At 35.2% G+C, this 21,735-nt stretch overlaps 1 protein-coding gene across 2 annotated transcripts in view; it reads right to left on the bottom strand.

Moving 5' to 3' along the window:
• Nucleotides 1-535: 535 nt before the first annotated feature.
• The window catches only part of RPS6KA5 (ribosomal protein S6 kinase A5), a 168,390-nt gene continuing 147,190 nt past the window's right edge, over nt 536-21,735 (bottom strand). For both annotated transcript variants that reach the window (XM_012773942.3, XM_076003775.1), the window contains one exon: nt 536-20,516. In XM_012773942.3, the coding sequence (XP_012629396.2) occupies nt 20,277-20,516 (240 nt within the window). In that variant the 3' untranslated portion in view covers nt 536-20,276. The remainder of the gene's footprint in view (nt 20,517-21,735) is intronic.

Here is a 21,735-nt window from a genome sequence, read left to right as displayed (position 1 = left end):
ATTTCTTTGGGGAGGCTGAGAGAAGCTGGCCTTGAGGGCTGGAAGGTGGGTGAGTTTGGAGGACAGAAGTGAAGGATGAGGGAGCCAGGCGCAGGAGGGCGGGCTGAGGAGTGACTGCGTCCCTGAGCCTGGGTGGGTGGTAGCCAAGGAGGCTGATGAACCAGCCCCAGGAACTGTGGCAATGAAGACCCAGGTGTTCCTTCCCGTAACAGTCTGCTCAGCAGCTTGTTTCTTCTGGAGCCATAAGGGTCCTATGAAGGGAGGAATGAAGGGGTCCTCGAGGACATGACCCTTGGAGAACATTGTACAGGGGGTGGCTTCCATGTCCTTCCAAGGCACTCTTCAGAGCAGTTCAGGAAACTCTGCATTCAGTTATCAGCACACAGTTTTAGTTCAGGCACATCTAAGGTGCAAAATCATTGCTATACTGTTGTGCTTCTTTAATAATCAAACTTAATTCCAAGACACAACATAAATTTCTCCTGCTCCCCAACCTCCCCCCACCCCACCACAAATCCAAGTCAGATATGAGGCATTTGTACATTGACAGGTTTATTTTTTTCTTAAAGCTTGAACAAACACATCTTTACAAACACAGAAGCTGGTAAAAGTAAGTCCTTACTGTTTGGTTAAAAATAGAACCCATACAGAAAGCTTTCTGGCCAAATTTCCCAAACAAGGAAAGAACACACTTCTACAATACATCCACTTTTTTGATTCATGTGTTTTCAAGTCAATGCAACACACTCAGGGCTGCCTGAACAAAGGGAAAATTAACTTCAAGACCGTGAAGGGAAAAAATACATGCCTCCTCCAACTGTTCAAAGATAAGTAGCTATGGAATTCTGAAAATTCTCAATAAATAGTTCATAGTATAAAAATTCTTAACTCCATATAGTTTACCTTTAATCAAAGGCATTACCAATTATTACGATAGTAAAGCATTCAAAGAACATTAAAATAACTATGCATATCACAACAACAAAAGGAACATAGAACATTTAGCTTTCCTAAGTAATCCTGGAAGAGGGAAAGTTCATTATAAATTAATACTTGAAGATTCTAGCCCAGCTAGAATTAATAAATTTAAAAAGAACTACCGTTAAGTATATAAATATGAAATTCGGGAAGGCAGGTCAAGAAAAGCGACTGCTTACTAAATGTGGGAGGTATCGAGCAAAAAAAGTCACTTTCTTTGGGGGGTATTAATACTAAATTAACACTAATAAAAATAATGGAAATGGCACAAAAAGAAGACACAAAATAAAATTGATCTTTGATGTGAGAATAATTCTATTCCTTGCATTTTAAGAATGTCTTATGTTATTCTAGAGAGACTTAGGAAAAAAGTCATGCAAATAAAATTCTAATTACATGCCAGTTGAGTGACTTTGTCAGAGGTTTGCCCCAGAAGGGCTTTTTAAAGAGGTTAAAGACATGTTCTAATTGCCGTCCAAATTGATGTTTACACCAAAAGAAGAAATCATCAACTCCCAAAGCAAACCCTATCTTTGGACTTAATAGCATCACTTACACTTTTTAATGCTTTTTGCTTCTTGTTTGTTCTTTTTTTAATAGCCTATTTTTACTGTATTTTTATTCTTTCTTAAATAAAAGCTAGGGGGGAAGGTAAAGGGAGATGCAGGTAAAGAGCCGCATTAAGCCAGGCAGAGCACAGCAAAGAGCAACAAAAGAGAAGCACAAGCGAATTTATGCAAACAGAAGAAAGAGTCCTCTCCGTGGATGAGGAACGTGTGCTCAGTCCTAACCGGGAAGACCTGCACAGGTGGCTTTGTGGTCTGAACATAATAGATGCTCCTCTCAAATTTTGGGAATGATGAATTAACCACTGCTTGTCAGACGGCCAACAGAGCCGGCAACAAAAGGCCACAAAGGCACCTTCAGAACTAGCCCTTTGAAACTGGAAACAAAGCTTTGGCCAGAGACGAATATGCACCCCCATGTCTGAAACAAGTTTCTTAAAAGGGCACTGACTACAGATCTTTTATTTTATAAATATATCCACTTGGGTTGGAGACTCTTCTGCCTGACAGGCCACCTTTAACTGCCACACAGCTGATGTAACTGGACAGCAAACAGCTGTTTAAAACTATCTATAGTTTAAGACTGTCTATGATAGTTAATTTGGTTGCTGGCACAGATAATCGGTGCTGAAGGGATTCACAGGCTAACATGGGAACGTGGGTCCAGCACAGCTTCCCTTGGGTGGGAGAGAGAAGGCATACCATGGTGTGTGTGGGGGTGTGTGTGCACGTGCACGCACATGAAAGAGAATGCCATGAAATGACCAAAAGGAAAGCTAAAATTAAAGTGATTTACTTTGTTCACGCTCATTTGGGGCCAGTTAGCAGTTCTGAGTTACCATCATTTCCCACAGATGGGTGGAGTTAAACAGCGATGCTAGACGATGTCCCCAACCTGACTTGCTAAAGGAAAATGCACCCGTTTTCTCATAGCCTTCTCGCCTGGCAGCTGACACCACCCTAGAATCCCAAGTCTCTCAGAATTAGGCTCCTTCAAAGGAAACACAGCTTCAGGGCATTCTGACACTCCTCTGGGAATGGATCTGGTCCTCTGCCTGCAGGCCTTTCTACACAGAGTGGGAGCCTACCACCTGGGGTCCCGCAGCTCCCTCCTCCCCGGAGGTCCTGACTGCTACCAGGCGCTACCCTGAAATGAACTGCTTCACCTGTTCTGAAGGCCCTTTAAATAAGAGATAGTAATCAATCCAGTTGTTATAGTAAGACAAGAACAACAGTCATAGTTGGAGTCCATTTTTAAGTTAGACGTCCCTTCCCTTCTTGCTTCCATAAATACTAAATGGAAGACATAATATCTTCAATTTATCAAGAAACTGGAGAAAATAACCTAATCAATGCGGGAAACCACGCAAAAAAAAAAAAAAAAACCCTCAGGAAATATTATATAACTAGGCTTTTTTTTTTTTTTTTTTTGAGACAGAGACCGGTCTCTCTGTTGCCCAGGCTAGAGAGCAACAGCATCATCATAGCTCACTGCAAACTCAAAGTCCTGGGCTCAAGCGATCCTCCTGCCCCAGCCTCCTGAGTAGCTGGGACTACAGATGTGTGCCACTGTGCCCAGCCAATTTTTTTTCCATTTTCTATCCCAAAGTGCTAGGATTACAGGTGTGAACCACCACGCCCAGCCTTACACACACCCTTTCAGTAAGGATGGCATTCAATACAAAATTTTAAACACTGGCATCTTCTAAAATAACACATGATTAGTTCCAAGTTTTAGAAAGTTCTTGATCAAAAGGTGCACATCAAAGTAGTGAGGGAGCAGCCCTGCCTTTCCCAAAAAGTTTTCAGGAAAAGGCTGCACCAGCACCTGTTGGTGAGGTCACCGGGAAGGAACCCATTCGGGCAGGAAATTGCACTAGACGAGCTCTAAGGCTCTTAAACTCTAAGATTCTAGTATATGCTAAAAATACTGCTGTGACTATGGTTTCATCTGATCATTATGTAGCCCTCTGAAATAAACTGAGTCAAGTCAAATAACAAGACAGTCTACCAATTAGCTGAGTGCAATGATGTATTTTAAACCCACACTCAGACCTATAATATATACTATACATTTTTACTAGTACTATTTGACCATAAATATTAAAAATCTACTTAATTTTATACCTATTTTATTCTTAGTGTTTACTTCAAAATGCTAGGCAGTATTCACCATACAGAAGAGGGCAAAGACTTTCATTAGTAAATGTCAGCTGTATCTATATCTGCCCATCTTTGGGATGAATGCACCATTATCAATTTTTTTTCCTCCTCTTTAATGGGTCCTTCAGTATGCTGGTGAGACAGGGAGGATAGGTTATCCCCACTTTACAGATGAGGAAATGGAGGCACAGGGAGGCCAAGTGATTTGCTCAGCGTCACCAAGTCTGTAGCCAGTCTGGAAATGTAGTACCAAACTGCCTTTCCTCCTTTTTGTAAAATCATCACTAATACGGAGAGTGTCATATATAACACATTTTACTCTTTACTGAAAATTAAAGGTTCAGGGAAGAGAGAAAGAATGAAGTGAGCTTTTTGTGGGTAACCCTATTTTCTTTTAGAGGACAAATGTAATTTTCTTCAGATGCTGGTAGGTATAACTAATGAGAACTAAATGGTGAGAAGCAAAGCCAGGCACAGGCCAAGGCAGACACGAGTGACAGGCTTTCATGGGTCACGGCTTCCCAAGACTTCAGTTCTCAGAAGAGGTTCACTGTACAAGGTCCAACTTTACATCTAACTTCAACACACAGTCTTCCCAATCATCTTAGCACTCTTTTGAACAAAAAAAGAACTAATTTAACGATAAGTTGGTTGGTCTAAAGGAATAAATAGTATTATTCATTAGTAGTCCTAAAAACATGGCATTCATCCACAAGAAAGTTAATAAAAATTATCAGTACCCTTTTCTTTAAGAAATCATGTTTTTTTAAAAAGTGGGAATTTCATCTAAAATAGTTTCTCAAATCTATGGCTCCTAAGCAAACCACTAATTTCCAATGTCTAAATACCCTCAGAATAAGCAAATATGTAAGTATTAGTCCAATCATGTGAAAACCCACCAAAATAAGATCTGACTAGAAAACACTTTCAATGAAAAGAGCAAAGTTTAATCAGAAACAGCATATTATATTTGCATGCTGTTAGTATAGGTGGTGTCTAATATTCCAGTGAGTACTGCTAATTTAGAGTTTGCTATATGAGAGGCATTCATGCAACTTTTATTTTCTCAATATTAAAAATACTTATTTTTTAAGACTTTTATTTTTAATATTATGGGTATATAATAGTTGTATATATTAACAGGCTACACGTGATATTTTGATACAGGCATACAATGTGAATTAATCAAATCAGGGTCATTGGTGTATATATCACCTCAGGCATTTATCATTTATCATTTCTGTTAGGAACATTCCAATTCCACTCTTTTAGTTATTTTAAAGTACACCATAACTTATTGCTGATTATAGTAAAAATATTTATCTTTAAACAAAAATAAATTCTAGTCAGCCTCTGCTGGGAGGAACATTAAGACTGCAAAGCAGTCACAATGAAAAAAAGTCCAGAATGTTAGCAAAAAGTGCTAAATATGCTTGTCATTCTATACATAAAATAAGTCCACAATGAAAAAAAGGAATTTATTATAATGCTTTACTTAATTTGCCTATCTCCCAACATAGGCTTTGAAAAATTCCTCTCAATGAAACTTTATAAGGAACACATGATGTCTTTATAATATTTTCTATTGCAGAAACTTAGGTTGTCACTCAAAAAAACAAAACCAATTCTAAAACCTAGCAGAAAGAGTAAACTAATCGCTATTTTAAATACTAATCACTATTTTAAATACTCAAAGTTTAACACTCTGAAGTTCCCATTAAATCAAAATCCTAACCATCTTTAAGCTAAATTCAAATAATCCTGCAACTCTGGAATGTTATCACCTGCTACAACTATATTGGTCTTTAGGAAACCAATGTGGTGTTACTAGTTTGAGCTACTTGTATCCCATCTTTCATTTAAAAAGAGACTAAGATGAATATCTCACGTCCTTTTGGTTGATTGATCATTTATACCAGACAGTGCAGGTGGGGTCACTGGCAGGACAGACAGTCAATCTAAGGAGTGGGTGTTATTAATTAGGTGTTGCAAGCCCCAAGTACATGTGTGCATACATTACATAAACACATATGTACATTTTGCAATATCAAACTATTATTTAAGTAACTAGAAAATAGAATCATATTTTTTCCTTCAAATTAAGGTATACATTAATATTTAGATAGACTATTAATGCAACGTAATTTTAAGTTATTATGGTTTAAGGAACCTGATTTGAAGTATGAAGATTTGACATTATAACTTATAATTTAATAAATGACTACCTAAATAATGACTACCAGATTTAAAACAAAACTTACTATAGCCACCATAATCTGCTAACATTTGAAAAATTTAACATGAAACCAGCACAGAAACAAATTTTTTTAAAAAGCCTACATAATGAAGAGAATATATTACATATAATAGTCACAAATATTTATCTTTTCAGGTTTCATAATATACATATGGCTCAAATAAGTCAATTTAAACTCTAATTAGAATTTTTAAAGACTCAAATTTTTCACTAAATGTATCATTATTAGAAAAAGCTTTCTGGATTTTTAGGGGAGCAGGGTTTGATTCTGACATTAGAAAGCCAACTAGACTCAACAGCAAGGATACTAAAATAAAAAAACCTGGAACATTTTGACAGTAGATTTAAAGAATAATTCTAGAAGATGTATCAGAATCATTCAGTCAAAAATATACTGTACTTACTACAAATACATTTTTATCTTCCCAGCCCATTCTTATTTTTTAAAATGTGTACAACTAGACTAATGAACTATGGACTATGCAACAAAATACTTATACAAGTTCATACATTTTAGGTGTGGTTTATTCTAAATATATTAAGAATAAAATTTCAGTACCTAGCTACTACTAAAAAATACCTCCAAAACATTTACCATTCAAAATTTATAAAAAGTACTGATTTTATTATACTGCAATGTATATTCTTCGTATAAAGATTTTATGTAAAACAAGCCGAAGTTTGAGACAATTTTACTTACAATTGCTATAAAAGCATTTTGCAGTTTTCAAAGGTTAATTAATTTTCTTCAGTACAGTTTATCTTCACCTTTACCAGGAATAGACAGGAAGGTTCATGTGATATCTCAATCAGTGAATAAGAAGATTTTTAAGTTCACTCATGCTCATACAACTTTTACATTGAAATGAGTATAAATTAACCAGGATAGAGATATTTTAAATGCATATGGTGGAGTTAAGAGGGACCAGCTGACTACTTAGTAAAATGGCAAAATCCTGAGTAGCATTATTTTTTTGGTATTTCAATGGTATTATGCTTGATAAAAAGATAAGTGCTACAAATTACTTAATGAATAAATAGGATAGTTCACATAACTGCACAAGTGAACATGCTTCTGAGAGAAAGTTAACATAGGCAGGATTAGAGAGATTTTAGAAAAGCACTCACCAAAAAAAATGTATCTAAAACAAGAGCCTGGTGCTCCCATTATTACAATGAGTGCAAAAGAAAGAAATTAATCTTTAGAGCTAAGATAAAAGTAAAGAGAAGATGGATATGATCACCATTAAAACATACAGCACTTTGATATCTATTTGAACATTACACTGGGAAAAATATGATCAAAGGTTTCCTCTCTGTTAAGCTGGAACTGTAGTGTTATGTGTAAGAGACATTTATTTTGTCCCCAAGAGCTTAATTTCTCCTTGTCAAAGATTTTCCAACCATAATATCCACTATGTTTCAAAGAGAATTGCTGCCAAAGAAAGGAGGGCTTGGATGGTATCCTCTGAATAGTGAGATGTTAGAACTGACTTCCTCAAAATAACTGTATCCTTTCCAGCTGTGTATGTGTGATTCTTTAAAACTTAAGATAAAATTCATCATTTTGAGTGTAGCATTCAGTGGTTTTTAGTATATTCACAATGCTGTGCATTGATTACAGCTATCTCATTCCAGAACATTTTCATCATCCCCAATCCCCATTGTTTGTACACATTAAGTCAGTCGCCATTTCCCATGCTCACCATCCCCTGAAAACCACTAATCTTTCTGTCTCCATGGATTTACCTATTCTGGACATTTCATATAAATGAAATCATAAAATACATGCCCTTTTATGTCTGGCTTTTCACTTTAACTGGTATTAATAGTTCTTAAACCATTTCAAAAGGCTATCATTTCAAAAACACCAAACCTCAGGTGCTTAAGATTGTTAATCTGTCCTCTGAGTGCACGCTGGTTTCTATGGAGCTACCATATATGATGGTATTCTTGTTCTTTGACTGCCTTTGAACACGTGAGAATGTATTGCAATCAGAAATACAAATTGTCATCTCTGGAATATGTCTTTGGAATAGAAAAGTAATCCATTGGATGAAGTTTCTGAAGTGGAAATGATTATCAAAGAGAGGAGTGAAATTCTTGATTTGATTATAATATTTTAACAATGACATATGACCAGATTGTATTTTTCTCTTGGTAACACTGAAATTTAAGCAATTCCAGAAGACAGAGGCCATCAAGCCAAGCCCTTTTGTGGTATCTGAAATCGTTTAATATGTGGTTAGTTGCATGTAAAATGTTTTCTAAAAACTGAAGTGAAAATGCAAACCCACAAGTAGGCTGATTCCTTAACAGATCTCATGTTGACACTCATAAAAAGACTTGATTTCAGAGCTAAGTTTGTTCACCACACATCAGTTTTTGGAGTTTTAACTCAAACTGTCAAGTAATCCAAAGTGAGATTTTTATGTGCTTGTCTTGTCTGTATAACACAAAAACTGACAGATGGGGAATTAGGCACAAAGTCTTAGCATTCAAAAGGTAGACTAAATACCGATGTATTGTGTGAATTTGGTTAATTCTACACTTTTTAAAAAAAGGCTAAAAATGTTTATATAAAGTAAGAATGTGAATCATCCAAAAGCTTTCAATCTCTCTTATCCCTGCCCCACCACACACAAGAAAAGTCTAAGTTTATTATTGTTTTTTTAGACACTGTCCCTGAGGAAGAAAAGTCTAATTACTACAAGTCTGACTTAAAAACCATTTAGCAGCCATCTATAACAACAATAGGCTATCAGTCCCAAAGTGGCAAGGATCTTATCTTAAATACTGTCATACTGCTGGGATGTCTAGAACAGTACGTGGCCTGAAGTAGGTGCTCAAAAACTGTTTAAGGAATGAAGGAACAAATGAATAAACCTGGTATCCTTCTCATACGAACTTGTGACAACCAAGTTATCATTGCCAGAAGCCACTGTGGGGAAATCACCAATGGGGATTTAAAAATGACTACTACTAGATTTTTGCTTTTGGTCACAATAGAGTACCTTGTGATTGGACTAGCCCTCCTACTGAAAACAATTATGAAAGCTAAACAAAACATGTAACATCTTTTATGGGCATCAGGGAGCAAAACAACACAGGCAGCACTTAAGGAGCTACAATCCTTGAAAGAAGGGAAGGACACTGAACTGAGTCCACATGCTTCTGACTTCTCTGAAGGCACCGCAAAGTCACAGCACAGGGAAATAAACAGTAATCCCGCTTGAAGAGACAAAAGTTGGAGTTTAGGCATGAAAGTAGCTAGGACTTGAGGGGCAAAATCCCAGGGAGGAGAAAAGCTCAGGGAAGTGAGCCTGAAGTGCTGCTACAACATTCCCTTGAGGTGTCTGCTAACCCTAAACTCATGTGCACGAGAGACCTCGAGAAACCCAGAAAAAAGCAGTAGGTGGGAGGCTAATGAGCTGAGCAGAGATTTTAGTAGCACTTTGTGCTGAGGGGACAGAGGTTGGAATTCAAGGCCACTAAGGTGAAGTGGCCCTGATAAATACCCCAGATTTTCAGTTGAGAACCCAAAGAGGCCATATGCTAGAAGAGCAAAACTACAATATACAATTCCTTTACAAAGTCTAAACTCAACCTTAGCTAGGATTGCAGTGATCTGTCCATACTTTACCTGCCTGCCAGAAGAAAACATAACCATATTAGAGGAAGATAACACCATTTGAGGCCCCTATAGTCTTTATTTATTTTTATTTTTATTTTTTTTGAGACAGAGTCTCACTTTGTTGCCCAGGCTAGAGTGAGTGCCGTGGCGTCAGCCTAGCTCACAGCAACCTCAAACTCCTTGGCCCAAACAACCCTCCTGCCTTAGCCTCCTGAGTGGCTGGGACTACAGACATGCGCCACCATGCCTGGCTAATTTTTTTTTTCTATATATATTAGTTGGCCAATTAATTTTTTTCTATTTATAGTAGAGACGGGGTCTCGCTTTTGCTCAGGCTAGTTTCGAACTCCTGACCTTAAGCAATTCATCTGCCTCAGCCTCCCAGAGAGCTAGGATTACAGGCGTGAGCCACTGTGCCCAGCCCCCTATAATCTTTAATACACAATGCATGACATTCAGCCACTTATGAGGCATGCTAAAAACAGGACCAAATAACTGACAACCAAAGAAAAACATGGACAATAGAAGCAACCAATAGCAGTAACTACTGTCAGGTAGTAACTCTGACATTGGATTTTTCAGAATAGTTTTAAAATTACTTTGATTTTCATGTTCAAGAATATAGAGAAAAAGACTGAGAATTTCAGCAGAGACCTGGATTCTATAAAAATGAGTCAATGGATATTTTAGAACTGAAAATAAAACATATAAAAGTAAATTGAAAGTTCACTTGCTCCAGCAAAATCAGAGGATAGGTCAGTCAAAATTATACAGACTGATGTGTAGGGAGAAATAAAGATGAAAAACACAAGGTAGACTATAAGAGACATATGGAACATGGTAAAAAGATTTGGCAGAATCCTAGGAAAAAGAAGAGACAGAATGAATTGGAAATATTATTTGAAGAATGACTGGTTAAGAATTTCTACCAAGGAGGGACATCAAAAAACAGATTCAACAAATTTACTATCCTTAGGAAAGATGAAGAAACCCATACATAGACACACCATAGTCACATTTTTAAAAACAAAGAGAAAATCTTACAAGTGACCAAAGAAAAAGAGACATATTACCTTCAAAAGAAGTAAAACTGATGGCTGATTTTTCCACAGAACTTAAGGAATGGAATGAAATCTTGAAAGTGATGAATCTAGAATTTCATACTAGGAAAAATATCCTTTAACAATAAAGGCAATTGTACCTGAATTTAATGATTAGATGAGTGTACTATACAATAATGTGAATTTTATCTCAATAAATTTGCTACAAAAAATAAAGGCAAGAGAAAGAAGCTTTCTAAAAGCAAAAGCTAAGAGAATTTATTGACAGTAGACCTGGCACTAAAATAAAAACCAAAGAGAATTCTCCGGGCAGAAGGAAAATAATCCCAGATGGAAGTAAGGAAAAGAAAGATAGAACAAAAGACACAAGAAAACATAAATATGAGGTCAAACAAAACTGAATGTAGACTCTTTAAAATACATAGTAGTACTAATAATAAAAATAAAAACAATGTTTTACGAAGTTTGAAATATATAGAGATATAGAGATAAAATATATATGTAGAATGTAGAGGTAAAACACATGACAACAATAACACAAAAGGAAGGAGCGGGTAAATGAAATTCCTGAATTGTTTGGGAAATGGTAATATACCAATTTAAGGTAGACTGTAGTAAGTCAAAGGAGCATGCTATAATCTTTAAGGTAATCACTAAATAAACTTTTAAAAATCTCCAACAAACTAACATAGGAGGAAAAAATGGGTAATAGAAAATACTTGATTTATTAAAAAGAAGACAGAAAAGGAGAAATACAGGAACAAAGAGGAAACAGGACAAAAGGAATACAAATTGTAAGATAGGAAACGTAAAACCAGTAATCGATAATCACATTAATTGTAAATGGACTAGATACTCAAATTAATGGCAACTTTCCCACATGGAAAACTTCTCATTCAGTTGGCTTCAATGGTGGATTATTTTGAACATTTAAAGGAGGAATAAAAACAGGTACAAACACTTAGAGAGTCTAAAACAGGAGGGAACACATCCACAGCTTGTTTTATGAGGCTAGAATAATCTTGATACCCAAACTTGACAAAGATATTAAAGAAAATTATAGATCTAGTCTTCTTATGACTCAAATATCTAAGGCAAAAAATATCAGCAAACTGAATCCCTTGATATATGAAAAGAATCATATTTATTTATTCCTGGAGTATATTCCAGGAATCCAACATTTGAAAATTAGTCATTGTAATTTATTGTTATAAGAAAATGAAGGAGAAGAAAAAGTTCTCAATACAAGCAGAAAAAGCATTTAATAAAAACTCTCAGAAAACTAGGAATAAGAAGAAACTTAATCTGGCAATTGATATCTATAAAAATTTATAGAAAGCATATTGAATTATAAAATATTGAACTCATTCTGAGTTCAAGAACAAATCAAAGAAGTTCATTGTCACTACTTCTATTTAGCATTTTACTGGAGGTCATGGTCAGGTCAATAAAGCAAGAAAAATAAAAATTGAAAAAGGAGAAATAAAACTACCATTATTTGCAGAAGATATAATTGCATACATTGCATTTTTATTTATATAAATATTGCATATTTATTTTATTATGTATGCATAAAATTGCATATATAATAAAATAAAAAAGAACATAATTATTAGGACTAAAAAGTAAATTTAGCAAGGTTGCTAGATGCAAGGGGAATATAAAAAAATGCATTGTATTTCTATAAATTAATAAATAAGAATTAGTAAAATAAAAATACCAAAAACCTAGATATAAATCTAACCTCTACATGTAAATCTATAAAATACTGCTAGGACAAATTAAATACCTAAGTAAATAGAGGGATATAGTATGCCCATGGATTGGAAAACTCAAAATTGTGAAGATAAAAATTCTCCTGAAACTGATCTATATTCAATGCAATACCAATTAAACCCTAACCTTTCCCCTGAGAAAATTGACAAGGTGATTCTAAAATGTACATGGAAATGCAAAAGGTTAAGAAAAGCCAAAACTATTAGAACTATTAGATCTATTAGAAGATCAAAGTTAGAGGTCTTACACTACCAGATATGAAGACTTTATAAAAATTATAATTGCAATGCACTGAGCTTTTCAATACATTGTGCTGGGTCAAGTGAATACTCATATGGAAGTAAATGAACTTTGGCTACTATCTAACATCATATAAAAATGTCGGCAACTAGATGGATTGTAGGCCTCACATAAATGATAAAATTAAGCTTTTAGAAGAATATAAGAATATCTTCATAGCCTTGGGGTAAACATTTATTAAATAGGGCATAAAAATTATTAACCATTAAGCAAAATTTTTGGTCATCAAAGGAAACCATTTGGAAAGTGTAATGGCAAACTAAAAAGAAGATATTTACAATAATTTATCAGACAAAAAACACCCCTCATACCCCTAAAATATAAAGGACCCTTTCAAATCAATAAGAAAAAAAGACAACCCAATAAATATGAACACATGACCTAAACAGTCACTTAACAAGTGAGGATATCCAAATGGCTAATGAAAAAATATAAAAAGGTGTTCCACACATCATTACTTATCAGGGAAATGCATATCAAAACTACAATGAAATATACAATCACCAAAATGGCTATCATAATCAAATGCACACTTAACAGATTGGCTAAACTAAGGCTGATGATACCAAGTTTGATGAGGGTGGGGAACAATGGTAATGGTCATACACTGTTGGTGAGCATGTAAGTTGGTACAACCACTGTTGATAACTATTTGGCAATATCTTCTACAGCTAAATATACCTTCATCCTATGACTCAGTAGTTTTACTCTTATGTATATATACAAAAGAAATGAGTGTATATGTCCACTAAAAGATATGTATAAGAATGCTATGGCTGCTTTAAACATAAAAGCTAAAAATTATAAATAACCCAAATGTCCATCAACAGTAGAATGGATAAATAAACTGTGAGGCACTTAAATCTGATGGAATACTACACAGCAATAAAAAAGAGCAAACTATTGTTATTGCTACATGTAACAACCCAGATAAATTTCACAGACATAATGCTGATCAAATTAAACTGGCCACAAAAGACTGAATAATTCCATCTATAGGAAGGTCAAGAACAATGACAGAAATCAGAATAGTGGTTATGTCTGAGTATTGACTGGCAGTCTCATTTTGATCTGGGTGATGGATACATGGGTGCATATACATGTAAAAATTCACAGAGCTATATACTTAAGATCTGTGCACTCTACCTGTCACCTTGGAATAAAATTTTAAACAATATGATCACTGCCTATCTGTAGTCTTAGTGCTCCATTTGGACTGGTTTCTTTGGCCACAGAATGTCAGTGGTCTGGGCAGTGGAAAAGCAGGAAAAGCTGGGAAAGGAGTGGGGAAACAGACAGGACGGAGTTATCACATGGGCCTCCTGGAAGGAAACAATCACTTTACAAAGCCTCTATAGACATGTTAAGTAAGTTCCTTTACCATACAGTAGACAACATGTTTTCTTAAAGAGATCTGTCTATATGGCCATTGAAATAGCATTTTTGTAAAGTAGCTTTCTCTATGTTCATGGCAAAGGTTTGTATCTCAGAGTTGTAAGGCTACTCACTTTCTCACACGGCACGATTATGTCCTTATTCCTAGTAATTATCATCCCAAACTTTTCTCTGTCTCAATCAATTCTTTATTTCTCTGATCTTAATTACAATCTGAAAATGTTAGTTGATATATGGATACATTAAAAAGCAGTGGATGAAGTATCATCAAGATACATTAGTGAGTATGGACATACAATGGAAAAATCAGAAAAAATGATGCAAGAAAAAGTACATGTAGAGTATGGAGCCAACTGATGTGGTTAAGGAAGACAGCTCAGATGGCAACTCATTGAGCTGGTGCTTGCCTATACTTTTAATCTTCCATTTACCTTCTAGTAAGGTAAATTCTTATCTTTATGTAAAGCTGTGGAAGGAAAGTTACATAGATTATTGAAGTTTAGATTATTTTTAACAAGTTTGCAATTTCACACCTAAGGATACATACTATTTTTGACAGTATACTGGCTATACATTAAAATGACAGTCTTTAAAAAATTCCTCTATGTGGGGCTGGGTGTGGTGGCTCACGCCTGTAATCCTAGCACTCTGGGAGGCCGAGGCAGGAGGATCAATCACCATCAGGAGTTTGGAACCAGCCTGAGCAAGAGCGAGACCCCATCTCTACTAAAAATAAAAAGAAATGAATTGGCCAACTAAAATATACAGAAAAAATTAGCCGGACATAGTGGCGCATACCTGTAGTCTCAGCTACTCGGGAGGCTGAGACAGAAGGATTGCTTGAGCCCAGGAGTTTGAGGTTGCTGTGAGCTAGGCTGATGCCACGGCACTCACTCTAGCCCGGGCAACAGAGTGAGACTCTGTCTCAAAAAAAAAAAAAAAATTCCTCTATGTGTATATGGGGTTTCTTTTTTCTAAAAATTCATGCCGGCTGGGCACGGTGGCTCACGCCTGTAATCCTAGCACTCTGGGAGGCTGAGGCAGGAGGATCACTCACCATCAGGAGTTCGGAACCAGCCTGAGCAAGAGCGAGACCCCATCTCTACTATCAATAGAAATAAATTAATTGGTGAACTAATATATATAGAAAAAATTAGCTGGGCACGGTGGCACATGCCTGTAGTCCCAACCACTCGGGAGGCTGAGGCAGGAGGATCACTTAAGCCCAGGAGATTGAGGTTGCTGTGAGCTAGGCTGACACCACGACACTCACTCTAGCCTGGGCAACAAAGCAAGACTCTGTCTCAAAAAAATAAATAAATAAAAATAAATAAAAATTCATGCCTATGAAGTTTTCAGGAATATTTTCCAAAACTTTAGTACTAAAGAATTAACTTTTTATGTGATATAGCACCCTTGTCATTCCTTTCTTATTCATCAAAAATGTCAAATTCCTCAACCACACTGGATTCTAAAACAAAACAACCAAGAGAAACAATGATTTTCTAATCTCTTTATAAGCAGAAATGGCAGAAAAGAAAGCTATAGTACTCCATTCACACAACTTAAATTTCCTTTTCTAAGTCATGACATTTCTTTTTTGTTCTTTGTTTCCTTCTTTTTCTTTCTTAGTATAAGAGAATTTAAAACGTAAATAAAAAGAAAAAACTTTAACATGGGTAGGAACAAGAATGAAACAGATTTTTTTTAGTAAAGAGACAAATTTTATAAAACCATACAAATTAAAGGTGTTATGTAATGGAAAATAATAATGGAAACAACATAATACTATTATCCAAGTTTCTTGTGCCCTGAAGAACAGCTGCTATATTCAATACTAACTTTACTTATCTTAAGTATTCAATGCCATATGATAACCCAAGCAACACTGTAAGTAGAAAAATACTACAAAATGTCCCTCCACTTAACCCAGCAGAAATATACCAGGAAAACTAAGCCTAATGAATAACTATCAATAATCTTGCCTTTTAATACAAGTCTCCTTCTAAATACAAAATATCAGCATTCTGCCACATGGTCAGAAATGATAATGGTAAGGAAATGACTGGTAATAAACATTTCCTATTTTGCACTAGTATGAAGACGTCAGGACACATGTATTTAGCCACTTTAGTTTCTTACTTCTTTTCAGCCTAATGATAGAAAAATACTAAAGTACTGGCACTTGCTTAGTTCATGAAATAAATGGACAACAGCCTTGGGTAGGGTAAGCATTTGGAACAGTAATCAACTATTTAATTATTTCATGGGGAGCTGGGCCCACAAAGGAAAGGGCTCAGAAGAAATATCTCAAAAGCTCAAAAGTAAGCAATGCTGAACATGAGAACTGAGAGTGATCAAATATTCTTAAGATGGTACCCCTTGAAAATATACTCCCTCCTTCCCATTAAACCAAAATTTAAATAACCAGTCTTAAGGAAAATATTCTCTGTAGAGAATGTGACAATTTGGAGTGAAGTTACTTGATGAGACGGTGAATAAAACCTTTATGTTGGTTGTAGCAGCTATTTTCTTTGGGTAGATTATACTTAAATTTATTTAATATCTACTTTTTCTGTTAATCTTATGTTTTTTTAGCCATTCTTGAGTTTTACAAAGACTCATTTAAATTTAAATTTTGAATTTAATTCCAAATTTTAGTAGAGCCTGCTACTTTTATTTTAGTGCCAGATAAAGGTATCAAGTGATGACAGACACTCATGTGGGGATATAATTAATTAAAGACCAGAAATCGGGATATTACAGAGTCAGATATTTGAGAGGCCAAAACTCATATAATTTTACGATATTTCACTATGTTATAATAATTCATCTACAAGGCAATTACTCTGACATAATATAAGTGGCATATCAGAATTTAACTTATTTACTTAGATCTTAAGGAATATTAGAAGTGTTATCACACAAACACCGAAATTGTGCTATTATTATTGGTCATTGGGAGAACACCCAAGTACTCGGGTGGTCTAAGGCACAAATAGATCCAATAATTTAGAAATTTTCACCATTGTGAGGTATCTTGTTCTTAAATAAATATGACAACAACAAGTATTTGCAATGGGGGCAAGGTAAATAAGTAGACACTAAATTGTATGCCTTTCTAAAATACTCTATTTGAGAACATAAAAAATAAAGTGAGCTACAAAAGGGATTTCCTTATTAAGAAAAAAAGTCATTGCTATCCTAGCAGGCTTCTTTAAAATAACTTACCTTATATTTAAAATGTAGCCATTTACATACTTAAGTAATCTAAAAAAAAATTAAAAGGCATTTTTTCATGGAATGAAATGAATCTGTGACTCCAAGACAGACAACCATGTTAAAATTAATTCAGGAGACTGATTTTCTATTCTAGTAATTCAATGGTTTCTTATTTCATAGAGGTTTGGAAGAATTAATGATTTTCAAATAACCAATTTAACTCATTCAGCCACAGGATCTGGCATAGTAATTAGAAGAAACTGACTTCTCTTCATTTCTTTCATCTATTGCCTTCCTTTTCTTATTCTTGCCCCTCAATTAGTCATATATAGTTACAAATATATGAATCAAGATTATGCTGATATGAAAATTACATACAATACAATCAATAAGGGAAGAAGGGAAGGGGTGATTTTGGCTCTATCCCCAAGATTAATGTCATAAAAAGAATTTAATGTATATACTTGTTTTTCTTAGATCTACTTTTATTTTACTCCTAATACCAAAAAAGAGCCCTTTCATTTAAAATTTTTATATGAAGTATTTTTATTGTTTATTTTTGATGTGACCAAATGAAAGCTTTGTAAATTTTAAAGTGCAATTCATTGTATACTAACAGAGAACCTGCATACAGCTTAACTGCTGAAAACCTAGTATCGAGTGCTATCTTTTTGGTATTTATAAGTAGGATGAGGATGAAGATATCTGACAAGGGTGCAATAGTGAGTGTTTGTTAAGGTCTTTTCAAAAGCCTATCTAGATTATTTAGGCAGGCTCATCAGTTAATGGAGAACCTTATCATTCCTTCCTTCTCTAAACGTCCACCACCTTTTTTACCCATTTTACTGTCTGTCAAGTCATCCAGAAGAGGCAAGGAAATCAATGATGATGAGATCTACTCATTTCCAACATTCACAAGGAATCAATGACATCATAATCATTAGGGCTCACTGTTTGACCATTTTCTGGATTATTTTCTATTAGCAGCACAATCTCTTTACTGTACTTTATGACTAGTATTTTCTACCAGGATGCAGTTTCAAAAAGGACTTGAGTTAACTTAAACATTTCCAAATATATTCCAAATATACCAATGTGAATATAAATGGACATTATCTTGATTATTGTAAATGTGTGCCTCATGGAATCCCATTTGGGAGTTAGCAAGAATTTGGTGATAATTCCCACAGAATTCCTCATCATTACCAGGAATGACTGAAAGCTGGGGTACAAAATTGTCGTTGACTCAGTGAGAACCACAGAGCTAGGTGGGCCAATGAAAAGTACAAAATGTTATTCCCAATAACCACTGTAGACAAAAATGTGAACAGGAAAATATTTTGAAAATATTTTAATAATTGCCATTTTTTGCCTGTGCTATTAATATATACATTGATTTAGTAATAAATATACTACTATCACATAGAGTGCAATATTTTTAGTATTCATAACTGTTTGAAATTAATGCTGCTATCACCTTGAGAATAAATAAATATCATGTCCAAATTCCAAACTAATGCTCAAGAGGTTATTATTAACAAAAACTATAAAATAAACATGTTGGGCATTAACTTTTTAAGCATTACCTGTAAACATAGCAAAAATCACTTTTCTCAGTCCTGACATTTCGTGTGATGGCTTTAAAAAGAAAATATAACATACAAATCTTATCACTTAATTTTTTTGCATAGGGAATGAATTATATTTTAAAATGCAGCAATCTTTCAATAAAATGTCTTCATCACATAGCACTTGTTTTCTGTATGAACTCAGAACTTTTGAGCAATAAAAGTGCTCTGCATAAGTTTATAAAATATGCTTTCTGGATTTAAAATTTAACAGAAAAATTTCCAAACAAGTCATATGTACGTTTCTAAAATATTATGTACATAATAAGACTACAGGAGGCAATTCCTCACTGTAGCACAACACAGTGTACAAATATGAAGCACAGTGTTTAGTATAATTTCCCTTTAGGTTTTCCTCACATCGGTGCATAAGTTGCTGACTATATTATGCAACATGCCCCATTCTACTTGTTTGTACAAAGTAGAAGAAGGATGTGAGGACAAATTTAAAGTAGATAAAGAAAAAAATGGCAAAAATACAGTACATATGCTTTAAATAGTACACTTTATAAAATAGTTTGCTCTGTTCACACTCTTTTATAAAGTGCAATATCACTTAAAACAGAGAGACATGTACCTTAATATTTTGCAATAACCATGAAAACAAATTGCCAGGAAAGAGCAGTGCAAAATTAAGAACATACGTAGCTTAGCATGCAACTCAGATGGATCCCAAATAGAGTATGGGACCTTATGTTCTTTTATCTTTTCTTTTTACTTTTTAGAAAAAGATTAATGATAGCAGGTTATCATCATATGTAACCATAAAATAAAAATAAGTTAAAATCTTCTCTCAAGAAATTAAGTATATGCCACACATAAAATTCATTACACAATCTTTTTTGAAAACAGACCCTTTTCTCTCATAAATCATTGTTCGAAGGATGCAAATCTCTAAAAACCCTACATTGTCCACAAGGCAAAACAAAAGGTATCATCATAGTACAATCCAACTCTAGGTGGCAGACATCTGAAAAACCTGTGACTTCTTTTGTAAGCAGCTCAATTCTAATTCAATTTACAGAAACCTTTGTTCTTTCAAGAATAGTCCTGTTGGCATCATGCTAGGTCACTAAAAAGTATAACATGTGCTCTATTCACAGTAACATTCTCTGTCCAGTGTTTTTGGACAAGGATAACCAAACAGGTTTTCCTGAAAAAAATTCAGTAAGAGGCAGATTCCAACGAGACCAAGGGGACACATTTTTAAAAGCACAAAACACTGTCTCAGGCATATACCGAGGGAAATAAAGGTGCAATGGATCACCGATTACATTCCTACCGTTCCTATATTACTCAGTCCGCGAACTGGAAGAGGGTCTCCGGGTTATTGCTGTCGGCAGGATTGCTGGGCTGCAGTGTCTTGGTGGGCGTGGTTTTACCGTGAGAATGAGACGAAGAAGAGTGAGAACTCTCACTGGAGCTGCTGCGTGTCTCCGTGCTGGTGCTAGTCTTTTTCATTTTCCTTCTCTTAGCCAAAGGGGCCTTATCGACATTCTGAAGGCAAAACCCCTCTCTCTTGTATTTGTTAAAGGCCTAGAGGAGAAAAAAAAGGGAGCCCTTGTAAAGGTAGAAGTAGTGAAGTTTTTTTTAGCAGTTATGTTGTATAGCAGAAGACAACTTTCCATTGGCAAAAGCAGCTCCAAGTTGTTTTGGGAAAGATCTTAAAGCCCTTATATCGAAATCTCCTGGCAGGGTAGTGAAGTTCATGGGAAAAGACTTCTAAGGGCTTTCTTTAAATTAAACCAGCGAGGCTTTCCAGGAGTCATACTTTTAATAAACCTTTTGAAGAAGTTAGGACTAAATCCCAATAAGAAACCACGGGCTGACTGGAATTTCTTGAAGAACATCTGTATTGTAATCTGTATCAACCCTTCTGTCCCCTTACTTTTACTGGTTCTGTGTCTAAGGTTTAAAATTCTGACCACAAAGTCCCAACACAGAGTAGACGTGATCCATTAGGGGTCCTCGCTCTCCACTTCCAATACAATGTCATTTGGGGGAGTCTTGGACACTTAACATGCACAGAGAAGCTCAGCTCTACAAAGTCACCCTGGCCTCCTCCTCACTGCAGCCTGTCTGGCTTCTCCTCAGCCTCAGGCTTGGGCAATGCTGTAGTTCCTGCTGACAACCATGCATCATACGGCACTGAGATGTGGATCATCTGGTACAAACTCTTGCAATCAATCTCTCCACCATCTCAACATTTCCCAGTTTAAATCCATTCTGTAGCTGAAGCAGCACTATCCTCCTTTCTCAAATTCCCACGTAATTTTATTTCTCCCTAGCTCATCTTACCCTATACCAGATGCTAATTATCTTCACATATTTGCATCTGGTTGGCACAAATATAGTTACTGCCATGTAGTCTCAGCCTTTCAAATACATAACCGATACTCAACACCAATGAACTTGTGTCCTGTCCCTCAGTCTCTAGAATGTGTTATGCACTAAATGGTTATGGAATGAATGGACTTACTCTCACATGTGCCTTAGTTCCTAGTGTTTACTTACAGTTTTTAAAGAAAATGATTTAGTTTATTTGAGAGAAAAAAAGTTCTATTATACATGTTGCTTTCATTACTTACTCAAAATTTTCAACTGTTCCAATATCAGACTAAGGTCTCATCTCACAAACTCTTTCTAAATATCAAGGAAGTATTTTGTGGGTTAGCACAAGTCCTCTAAGTACCTTCTGTTTATAAAGTGTTTATATCATGGAGCAATTTACAAAAACACACTAAAATTATAAAGA

This window comes from Microcebus murinus, chromosome 6 (genome assembly GCF_040939455.1).
Source record: "Microcebus murinus isolate Inina chromosome 6, M.murinus_Inina_mat1.0, whole genome shotgun sequence".
Classification (NCBI taxonomy): Eukaryota; Metazoa; Chordata; class Mammalia; order Primates; family Cheirogaleidae; genus Microcebus; species Microcebus murinus.
The sequence above is the reverse complement of the archived record's forward strand: the minus strand, read 5'-3'. Positions and strand labels throughout refer to the sequence as shown.